Below are 12,273 nucleotides of genomic sequence, written 5' to 3'. Positions count from 1 at the left end.
TTTGTATTTAATAGACAATACATTAACAGTTTTATAAAAACTTTTATTATGAACATAAAATTGAATTTTCATTAAAGAAGAGTTACATTTTCTTTTCTTTTTTTTGCTGTTAGTCATAGTTTTTAGTTAGTCAAGAAAATTGGAATCAGCCAAAATCGGAATCAGCAGGTGAACAATCACAGTACCTCTAATATTTCCCAGACAGACATGGTAACAGTTTCATTCTTGTTATTTAAGTGTTGTTGTGAAAATGATGATGCAAGTAGACAAAAAAACGTACATGGACAAAAACTTGGCATGATATGAACTTTGTGTCCATGTTTGATGTTTTATACTTTTTACACTTGTTTGTTGCACACGATCACCACAGCCACATACTAATCAGATATATTCCCATACAATCACCAGTGGAGATATAAGCAAACACAATGATGTTTTTATAAACCAAACACAAACAGTTGCTGTGTAACCACAGGGATGGCAAAAGAAAACAAGCACAGATAAAGATGTGTTTTGTCTGCACCACCACTTTGTCCTTGGACTGCTATCTGGGAAACTGTCCTGATGTTGAAACCCTGAGATCCGGAAGTGTTGGTGACTGTCTGCATCTTCACATCAGTTTACTCCCGGACTTGATCCAACAGGACAAAACATGACTCCCTCAAACACTGCCTCCTTGTTCTTCTCCCTCTTCCTGTCATTTTCTCTTTCTCCATGTTCCCAAGGCCTCTCCACAGGGACAGGTATCTAGTCTGTCCTCCTCCTCTTCTATGCATCCCCTCTGTTCCTTTCTCCGCTGATAGCTGAACCAGCTGTGGCTCCAGTGGTAGAAGCAGCTGCCCTAAGTCTACACCTCTCTCACACATATGCATGCCTGTGAGCTTACACACAAGTACAGGCTCTGTCCGCTACAGACAGACACATAGAAAGTGTGTTTTGTGTGTTGGTGGACCAGGATGTTCCTGTCTCTCTTCCCAGCGGCTCACTTGCCGGGCTGCGGATGTTTTTTCTGTCTCCCTCTGTGTCCTGGCCATTTTTCTTCTGTCCTTTTTGCATTCAATTACTTTCTTTCAGTTTTTCTCCCCCATCTTTTTACAACAATAAGCGTCTCCCCCTCCCTGCACCACTGTCTGTTTCTCCTTTTGTTATTCCATAATTGGGGTTCTTTCAGGCATTGTTGGTTTTAGGTCCAATGATTCATCAAAAAAAAGTTAAATGTTGAAATCTGTTTTCCTTATTTATCATTAAAAACAGAAAGCATTGTTACTGGAAAGTGCTTAAAAACGGTGGTTAAAGAGTGACTGGCAGAATGGAATCAGTACTGTAAGCCCTGAATGATGCTTTACATTTCTCCTGTTACCACCTTTTTAAGTCCCTTTAGTAAGCTTATTGAGCTGACTGCTGTTGGTGACCTTATACTTGTAGCATACAGATATTTGTGTAATCAGTCCCTTAATCAATAAGACCATATTTTCCAAAAATGTAAAGTTTTACTCAGACTTTTACAGATTAATGCTCAAGCTAGCAAGGCTAACAAAAACTACCTTCCTCCAGCTGTCCCCAGCCGTCATGTGACCTTCACCTTGCAGGTTGTAGCAGTCTGTGAAAGGAGGATAGACTGGAAACAATATCCTCCATAAAACCAAGAGACAGTAATCGTGGCCACATGTCTCACCACACATGTGGATGTTTAACAATGCTCCCCCCTCTCTTAGTCTTACTCACAAACACTTCCACTCCATTTCTTTGTTTTTCGCCCCATTACAAATCAGGTGTACTCACACTTTTAGTTTCAAGTATGCAGCAATAAAAGTGTTTGGATTTTAACTTTCTCCAAATTCCATCAGCCCGTCTCCATTTTTCCATCTATCCTTGCTCTGTTTCTCCCTTCCAGCATTCCTTCTTCGGAACCCCCTGGACTGTCTGTCATGCAACAGACTTTTATTTCTGTCTCCATATCACTTCATATGGAATCAATATTTTCAGTTTGCCCATAAAGAATTGTAAAGGGGGCTGAAGAAGTGAGAGCAAGACGGTAAAGGGGATGTGAGGATAGAGGAGATGTGATAAAGGAGAGAGAGGGTGAAGTGAAGAGGAGACAAGAACGTTTCACAGTAGAGGAGAAACACATGGAAAGTTGAGGCAAAAGGAGAGGGCTCCGAACATCTCTAGAATGATTTAGGCTGCCTGGCTGACCTGCCAGAACTGAGACGACTTGCGAGCAGGCTGCCAGAGTGGAGGACAGCAGATGTGTGTTCTGGTCTGGGGTAGATGGATGGATGTATCATTTCTATCCAGAAATACATTTAAAGAAAGTTAAAGTGATTTGCTGCACAAACACTGACTCATGCAGGCTGCTAAAGTTTGGCTTGGGAGATGAAGAAAACTTTCACTCCAAGATTCTCACGAGTTCCACCTGAGTCACGTTGCTTCTCCATCCAAAGAATTTGGACCTTTTGAGTCAGTGTGTCTCGTCGCTGTTCCAGTCATAACCTGTGATTTGTACTATGAAATACTGTCCTGACGTGCTGCTCACACACTCTCAAGAACACACAGTATCTGTTAGAAGTGACCCCCTCTTTGTCTGATTTAAGACACCCTGATTGGAACAGAATGGCTCAGGCTTCTGTTAAAAATCAAATGCAACTGGTTCAAGGCAACATAATTAATTTACAGGCATTCAGCTGGTGTCAGATGTTAGATCAAATTCTTTTCATGATAATCCATATTGTTCCATGGCTTCATGAAGTCTCATCTGTCTGTCTGTATCTCACAAACAAAAACAAGATTTACACACTGTGCCTCTCAACTGTGGCCTAAATGGCTTTTTTTTAAAACTATTATTCTACTTGTGGACTTCCATTTAAAATCTGTGGCTTATTTTAAGAAAGGAAGAAAGGAACTTTATGAAGGAAAAGTAATTAATACATTTTAAAATTCTCCTTTCCAAAAACAGTTGGAAGTCTGCTTCAATTCTGTTGATCATGTTTTCAGTTTAATCTTTGGCTGCTAAACATCTTTGCTTGATTTTGCAGCGTAGAACTTTGAATAGTGAGGACTGATGAACTCTACTAATCTTAATATTACTGTTCCACTACTTTCAGACAATCTAAATCATATTTTTCTATAAAGGACACCTCAGGTTTTACTTATTTAACATATTGTGATTTTTAAATTGAAGGTGGAAGCCTGTCCAGGTGTATTTTGAAAGACTCCAGTAGTATTGAGGACAGCTTCATTATCCTGAGTGTGAAGTAAAGTAAAAGCAACATCATAACAAAGAACCCTTTTGAAAGGTGAATTCTCTTTTTCAATTCATAACTCTTAAGCACAGATTTAGGTGGTTTTATATGTATTCATACCATTAACACCAGGTTTTTTTCAGCTGTCTTTCTTAGTTGTTTTCCCTTATTGTATAGGCCGTATTCCCACCGTGACCATGTTGCTGTGACATCACACTCATGGCGGGATGCTCAGGAGTTGTTATTCGGTCCTACTGTGATGTTACAGCTTTAAGTAAGAGTATGAAAGAGTCACAGATCTAAGCAACTGTTTTCACAGCTTCCTGATTGATAAGGAACTACACAGACAATGGATTCTGAAAATCCAGAGAGACATTGGGCCAGATTATGAGTTAAAAACAATGAATTAGGTACCATCAGATCATAGCTAACATTAGCATTCTGCCACTTCCTTCCTTCCTAATCCATTGTAGATATTAACGCTCATCTTGAACACATTTATATTAGCATGATGTAGTGTCTCTCTTCTAACTCAATTCAATTTTCATGTTACTGTATCGTCAATGCAGTGTATTGAAACAACACAGTTATATTATTTTTAAACTATTCACATCAAAATGTACTTTAGTGGCCTTAACATTGAAGATACGGTTAATTTTTAATTCAAGTTTGTTGACCAAAAATACAATGTTTACAGTACAGTTTTGGCATCAATGATACAGAAATGTGTAAATAGCAGTATAGCTTGAAAGAAGATCTGCACAAGTAACACTGTAAGCTTGAAGAAGATCCAGCAAGTTTGACCTCAGGCTTATAGAAATGTGTCTAAGATCTAGAATACATTTACGCCATTCCTATTGTATCTGTGATTCTAAAATGTAAACATCAGCAATGAAGCAGATGATTGTTAATGTTAACTGTGATCTGATGGCAGATTAAGGGTGATTAAACATTTTTTTAACTTATAATATGGACGGTTGTCTCTAAGTATCTAATGTCCGTGTAGTTTGTTATCAATCAGGAAGCTTTGCAATGAAACTAGTTGCTTTGACTTGAACCATGGCTTGAATCTGTAATATTATACAAGATAGAATATGTGGATAAAGTCTAATAAGGGTCTTTTAGGTTCCACAACTATGCATTCCTTGTGTTCATTACTTTAGTGATGGTATTTCTGCCTGTGGAGATGATAGTTCTACCTAAATGCCAAAGTTTCCAATATTTCCCTCAGATTTGATTTACACTTAAAAGCTATCCTATTGTTACAAATGTGGACACAACAACACAATGTTAACAGAGCGACCAGTCAACTATTACTGTGTTCAATAACTCAGAGTTTACATGTATGTTAACTTATATGTGAACTCCAGATTCTGTTTTGTATTAGGTATGTGTTTATGCTCAAACATTGATCTTTCCGAATGCAGACACTATATCCTTCCACAGACAACAGGTTAATACCAGGTGGAAAGGTTTGATCTGCATTTGAATCGTGTTGTAGTAGAGTCACCTTTTTTTTTTTTTTTTTCCATCTGTCCTACTTTCATTTTTTTCTTTTTCCATCTATCCCTCTTTTTTCTGCTCAACAATGTACCAGTTTTTCCTCTCCAGCTGCTGAACAATCACTAATATTTGCTCAGTCTGGTGACCTCCTAACTCTGCACTCTTGTCACTTATCTTTCTCTGCAACCTTCTACACACACACACAAACACCCACACACTTGCCTGATACATGTTTTTCTTTTCATCATTCTTCTTTTGGCATGCTTATTCCCTTCAGAGTTATTAACTATTAACAGGCCAGGTTAATAATCATTTCCTTCTCCCTTAATAGATCCAGATTTTTCCTCCTTTTTAGTTATTTATGTATGGTTTAATACAAACCTACATATGTTGAAATGTGAATCACATATGACCAGTTGGAAAAAAAACAACTCAACGAATGAAACATAAGTCTTTTTTAATCAGTCAGTGTAAATATTAAGCTGCTGCAACTCCTCACCATGCTGTCTTTGCCGACTCTTCGTCCCGAGCTGGTCACATGAATTAACCAGGAACATTAACTGGATTGCTTCCTGATTTTCTAACAGAGCAGAAGAACAGAGGCATTAGAGTCGACATGCATAGATTGAGAGAAAATGCTATGTGTTTTGGCCGGCTCCCAGCTGCTGTTAGAGAATTCAAACCTGGCCGAGCAGTCTGGTCGAGTTTATTCAACAAGAAAAGAAAGCAATCAGTAGAGACAAACGTAGTTTGAACAAGTAACTCGATATCAAAATACAAGTCAGAGAAAAGAAGTCTACAATGACTCTTTATTGCTGTTTGACATACAAACGGAACACTGTGAATGGTTGATGTTTCTTGGCGCGGTCTTTGGATTTGTTGGCTGGCTGAGTGACTGACCGCCTTTTGGCTTTGAGAAGGTGTCACTGTGGTTAAATAGCAAACCGCCCTGCCTCCAGGCTGCTCCTGCAGACCTGTGCTACTCAGCTGAATGATGGATCGGGTGCAACGGCTGTACATCCCACCCCGCGGTCACCACTAATGAAAAGCAGACATGACGAGGCAGCTGCTTTCACTGCCTCAATCCTTTACTGTTGCCATTGAGAAGACTGGGAAAGTCATGTTACGCTGCAGTTGGGGACCAGATAGTACACGTGCTACTTTTCTGAAAATTCTGCATACCATTTGTTGTTGTTCTTGGGATATCATTTGGCTGAAATATGCTGCTTCTTTTATGATTAAACATGGAAACAGCAATCCCACCCCTAAGTCTTGGCATTTAATGTAGAACTTATCTGCAACTATGCCACAAGTAGTAACATGTTACTAATCCTAAAATATCAAGTTACCATTTCCACTTTGGTTTCATATTAAACTAGTTTTTTAGAGGTGTTGACATGTGTTTGGTTATTTTGGACAGCCAGGCTAACTGAGTCTTTATGCTAAGCTAGGCTAACCATCTGGTGGCTCCAGCTCCGTACTTGACAGGGATACAAGTCTTTTGATCTCAGTTTTGTCTATCTATCACTGGACACATCTTTGAGTTCTATTTATCTTTAACTCTTTAAAGGATTTTCGTTTTTTTGGGGTACAAGAAAAAAAAGGTAGTGAATTATTTGCGTCAGCTTGCATGCCACCAGTTTTTACATTGGTGGTAAATGATTCAGCCCTACATTAGACTTAAATTCCTGTATGACTGAATGTTGGTGGACTGATGGAATGACTGGACTACTGTTCTATATGTTTCCTCTGAAAGATTCCTTTCAGTCAAAAGAAATCATAGCTGTGAAGGAGGCCAGGTAGACTTGACGGCTGCAGACTAAACAAAACTTTCAAAGAAAGAGAGGCAGTCAGATCATGTGAAGAGTAAACGGGATCCACACCTCTACTTTGTGTCACCCTTCAGGTTTCTACCTCAGTCTTACAGTGTTATCTGCTGGTCTTTAGGGTGGACCTCTGCTGTTGACAGAACGATGAACTATAAGTACTGGATGTGATTACATTCTCTTTAGGATAAAGAGTAATCGAGACCACGGACAAGGTTGACATTCGGAAGAAGGCAGTTAGCTATGAAAGCAAGCCACGTGTTCTAAGCAGTATATGATACATATCTCTTAAAAACTCACACTTATCTTTGCACTTGTGTTATCTCCCTCCATATGTGCCGCACGTTAGCCAGCTGTAATGAACTCTTGAGAGCAGAGCGTATTCCCCCCTCCCCATTATAAACACAGACAGGAGTGAAAACTCTTTGAGTGTTTGACTTGTAGCAGGCTCCTCCTCTGTGTATTTTTATAAAGCTATAAAGAACACCATGTTGAGAAAGCGCACAAGTCAACCATTATTCCCGGACTGCTCTCCAACTGGCCACGTTCCCATAGAAAACTCCAGCTTTGTTCACTTCTTAATTCTCTCTCTCTCTCTGATCTTATCCCTTTCTATCCCCTCAGTCTATCGCTCTCTTGGTATGCACTGTCATTACTATGGTATTCTACAGTCCTTGTTGCAGCCTCGGCTCAACATAGTGTTTTTTCTCCTTTTCTTTGGGAAATAACTTATGCCCAGCCTTTCAGCTTGTCAGCACACTTGCCACAGAAAATGAGAAAAAAAAGCCTCAAATCAGCCCTTCAGAGAGAAACAAACACCTCCAGTTTTTCAGGTCCATTACCCTAAAGATGTGTGCTGAACATGGAATTAATTAGTTCTCAAGGAAATGTAATTTTTCCAATTTGCTCCACATTCTTCAGCTCCCAGAACATTTAAAGACACATTTTTTTTTTAATGTAGAAAACTGCCTGAGGTGATCACAAATGGAAATGTTGTTTTTCATTTTGAATTTTCTCAAAAAGGAAAAGACATTTTTGATTTTTACATCTTTGACCAAGATTACTTATGCCACACATAACGACTCAGCATTTCTAGTTTCTTCATGAAAAAGTTGACATGCAGACATCAGTTTTGTCCAAAGTCTTATTGTAGATTTTTTTTTCTATTAAAACTAAAATAAAAATAAAAAAATCGCTCCATGACTCTAAGTGGTGCAGAATGCTTCAGCTTGAATTATAATTGGCACAAAGAGAGCTGTATGTCTTTCTCCTCCCCTCGCCAAACTACACAGACTCTGTTTGTCTCTGCATTGATTTTAATTGTATTTTGCTGATTTACATGCATTAAGGGGCAAAAAAAAAAATCTCACTGATTTGCTGACTTCCTATATGCTTGTGCGTTCCCTAACAGTGAGCTCTGCTGGTTGTTTCTAGATCTCCATTGATGTCAGAAGGTGAACTGGCTTTGCAGTTTAGGTCATAAGGCTATATTTGCAACAACTTATTTTAGAAATCTTGTAGAAAAAAGCCTGATTAGATTTTCAAAGTACGAACCTGTCTATTCTTTCAGCTTTTGTCATTTTTGTAAATGTATTTTATTGTCCCTGCGTCATCGACTGCATTTCTTGTTTCTACTTGTATTAATATTCTTGATTTTCCTCTTTTTCATTCCTGGTAACTTCTTAAAGAAGAGTGATTTAGAGATCATTCTAATGTAAGTCTCTTTCACTATGGCAATGGGCAGAGAAGTCCAACTCTATGTACAGATGTCTTTATTGTTTCCCGTTTAAAGCTGTCATTCTGCACATCTGGTGAAATTGTGGTTAATTTGTTGCCAGCTGCTTATGTGTATGTACATTTGTCATACGCTGCATTGTTGAAAAGTAAAGTCTAATAACACCTGTGTGTTTCTCGTCACCTACAGGTGGCCTACCTGGGTAAAGTGGCTATTTCTGGGACCCAGTTCCTGTCTGGCTGCACAGAGTCGGCAGTGGTGGGTTTGGTGGAGCGTCGTGCCCTTACCCAGCAACAAGGCACCTGCCCCGCAGGCAGCTCACTGCTGGAGATTCGGCCTTTCCAGGTGCGTCTTCACCACATGGATGGGCATGGCGAGGCCTCAGTAACTATGGACACCTACCAGGTGGCACGAATCGCCTACTGCACAGCCGACCACAGCGTCAGACCCAATGTCTTTGCCTGGATCTACCGGGAAATTAACGACGACCTGTCCTTCCAGATGGACTGCCACGCAGTGGAGTGTGAGAACAAGCTGGAGGCCAAGAAGCTTGCACACTCGATGATGGAGGCTTTCCGCAAGACTTTCCACAGTATGCGTAGCGATGGCCGCATCCACAAGAGCGGCTCGTCAGACGACTTTGCTGAGGACTCGTCCACCCCTGAAGACTTGACACCAGATGACGGTTGAACTGATACTCATCTAAACTCCTGATCCCCATCCTAAAGAGTCAGGGGTGACGGGAAGGATGGACTGATTACCCCCTCTCTCTCATTCTCCCTTACTATCACTTTCTCTTATCAATTCAGAACTAAATTACCTGACCCTGTGATCCATCACACCCAGGAAAATGAAGTAGCTATTAGATACTGTTAAGAAAAGATAGATGAAAGTATGAGTTACAAAAGACTGACATTTCCATACAGGGATAGCAAAGTGGTGCCACTTTGTATTAAAGGCCCTCAACAACCCACAGAGGCCTTTCAAGCACCTCTGTAAACGCCCTCAAGAGATTGATTCAACATTTCTATTTTCAACCACTGTTCAAAACAGACACACTGTTTGTGGTTATTAAGCTTTTTTTTTAAATCCAGGAAACAACAAACTGTGTCCCCTGTTCCTCTGACCCCAGCTCATGACAACCTGTTGCTTTTCTTGCCATATATAGGGATCCAGATGGAGTAGGCTTGTGACCTATCCGGGTTCCTAACCCAGAGTTTATGAGAATGTTGGAGCACATCAATTCTTTAAATGTTTAATTTCATGGATCTCTGTTAAAATGCCTTCGACCTCGGTAATAGCAAATGAGGATGTGAAAGAAAAGCAAAGCCTTTAAGCACTATTCATATCATCACTACCGTACCCAAGTCCAACCACCCAAAAGTGATTTGCCTGCATGGCTGGTACTCGTGTGGACTATGGAGCCAGAGCTTTTATCACTGTCTCTGTTTCATCGGTACTTACAGATTCTGAGTACGTGTAAGGCACCTGGGAGGTGCTACGTAGATTTTACATATTAAAAGTTCTCACTGGGCTGAAAGCCTGGACCTCTCTGTGACACCTTAATCATCTACATCTGACTTCAGTTTTGAGTAAACCAAAATTCAGGCTTGATTCTGCCTGTCAGATAATGTGCCTCACTTTCCTCTCACATTAGTTTGGTCTTTTACCCAGGTCTTAGCGTGTATGTGCGGCCACGTGTGTGTGCGCCTACCTTCTTTGTTTGTTTTTTCTGTGTGTGTGTGTGTGTAGGTGTAATTGCTTTCTTCTGTACTTTGTGTATATGAGTGTACACGTGAGTGCTTGCATCCCTGTGTGTGAAAGGAAAAAGGAGGAGGATGACTGTGGAGGGAGTATTGTACGATTAGCTGAAGGGGAAGAATTCTCATCGGCCTGGAAGGATCCAATTTTTTTTATGATTAAGGAAGCGTTTTAAAAATCAGACATGGTACTGTGACCATTTGCCACGTTTTAACTTTAGCCTGGAATGTGCCAGTCGCTGAGGTTGTAGGACCGTAAGAGCACGGTCGTCCATGGCGACGGCTGATGCGTCCTGAAGAACGTATGATGAGTCCACCGTGCTGTGAGCACCTTAAACCATGTCCATTCAGTCTCCCATGAGCTCCTCAAGCTGTCAGGGACAGTCAGTGGCCGGTTTCACTCTGCTCTGCTACTCCGCGTTGCCTCTTTTTGGAGTAACTGAGACTGAGGGGGGAATAAAACATGTCAGAGCTCCGCACTTCCATCTTTCCTAACTGGACTGGATTGAAAAGACTGGACGCTGTCAGTGTGATTCAAAGAGAACAATGAGGTGGCTCTGATTACACACACACACACACACACACACACACACACACACTCAAATATACACACGTAAAATTATACATATGTAAACACATATTGTATTTGATTCTTGCTCAATAAGCTTATGTAAATACATATGTATCACTTTCCAAATATTACAGCATTACTGTTGATAGCTATTTTAAATAAATACAAATGTTGAGAACATCATACGATACAGAATCAGTGTTATAAAGCCTACTGTGAATTATAAGATGAGAGCCTGATAGAGGTGGCTGTGTGTGTGTGTGTATGTGTGTGTGTGTGTGTGTGTGTGTGGGGAAAGGATTGTGTGTTGGTGATGAGGGGTGTGAATGGACAGGCCTGAGGGGGGGAATGTTTATAAAGCTGTAGATTACTGTGTCATGTCTGTCTGAAAGCTCAGACGCGCTTTAAATGTTCGAACAATGTTACCTTAAGTGTTTTCTATACAGTGTTTGCAAAGATCAAGAACTATTGCATATAAAGTATTTACCAAGACCAAGCGTGTAATGGTGTGGTCTGTTTTTTTTTTTGTTTTTTTTCTCAAAGAATGTCTTGTTTGTACTTGATTTTAACTTTTCAGTGGATTTCCCACTGTGGTTGCGTGTGGGAGGATAAATACAAAGCATGTTGTGTGTCAGAACAAACAGAATGTGTAACCAGATGATGCTCTCTGACAGGGAGCCAGGACAGATGTAAAGCAGAACCACACAGTCCTCCATACACACGTTACAGCATGACATGCAACTTTCCCTCAAACGATTCAATGCATCAAATCTGTTTGAATTGGACTTCAAGTCAAAAGCTTTTCATTCTGTTTTCTTGGATTATAAAAATCAAATGTAGGCCTATATATCGATGAGGAACCAATTATTTGACTCTTACATTGAGCTGCAGCCACAATGCTCTTAAACACAACTTTATTGTATTTCCAAGTGTGTTCCAGGTTGTAGTGTGACATCGCCTTTTGTCTGTGCTCTGAGGGAAGTTTTACTCTCCCATTCTTCACATTCCTCCGACTCCTCAGATCTTTCTTTTATTGTGTTGTTATTCTCCAGCCTCTGCGTGTGCCAGGACGCAGCAACCCCGTTTCTTTTTTCCCCTCTCTTCAAAGTCCCCACATCAGTAACAAGATAACTAGCTTCTCGCTCGCTTCTGTGGCTGGCGATCATTTTGCAGTTTAAGAGCTGCAAAGAATTGGAGGCAAAATGGATGCTGTGAAGAATGTTAATGTGGGTTGAATGTGAACACTGCCTCCCCCTGGAAAGACGAGCAACAGCTTTCTGTTTGAACATTTTTCAAAGACTTCTTTACATGTTGTCATGAACGGTCTGACTCTACATTATTACATGTATTACTTTGTGTAAGGCGTGAGACAAACAGATTTGATGAAGGTAAGGAATGGCAGACTTTTCAGCTTTTTCTTCCAGCAAATGGACATAACTATACATGACTGACATCCCTTTGTCATCCACAATCACTTGAGATAATTTGAGCACAATACTGATAATCGTCTCTGCACTAGAACTTTCATAACAGTGTCAACCTTCTGCCCTCTTCCCTCTCAGCTGGCTGCACTGTTTAGATGCCTCTTTGTCTTGTAGTTCCACAGTGTGCACCCCTCTCTCCGATTGCTCTTGTG

At 40.4% G+C, this 12,273-nt stretch overlaps 1 protein-coding gene across 2 annotated transcripts in view; it reads left to right on the top strand.

The window, feature by feature from the left end:
* Positions 1 to 11,133, top strand: part of pid1 (phosphotyrosine interaction domain containing 1) — a 31,523-nt gene extending 20,390 nt beyond the window's left edge. For both annotated transcript variants that reach the window (XM_061046302.1, XM_061046303.1), the window contains one exon: positions 8,496 to 11,133. In XM_061046302.1, the coding sequence (XP_060902285.1) occupies positions 8,496 to 8,996 (501 nt within the window). In that variant the 3' untranslated portion in view covers positions 8,997 to 11,133. The remainder of the gene's footprint in view (positions 1 to 8,495) is intronic.
* The last annotated feature ends 1,140 nt before the right edge of the window (positions 11,134 to 12,273 follow it).

The sequence above is a fragment of the Labrus mixtus genome, chromosome 9 (assembly GCF_963584025.1).
Source record: "Labrus mixtus chromosome 9, fLabMix1.1, whole genome shotgun sequence".
Taxonomy (NCBI): Eukaryota; Metazoa; Chordata; class Actinopteri; order Labriformes; family Labridae; genus Labrus; species Labrus mixtus.
The sequence above is the reverse complement of the archived record's forward strand: the minus strand, read 5'-3'. Positions and strand labels throughout refer to the sequence as shown.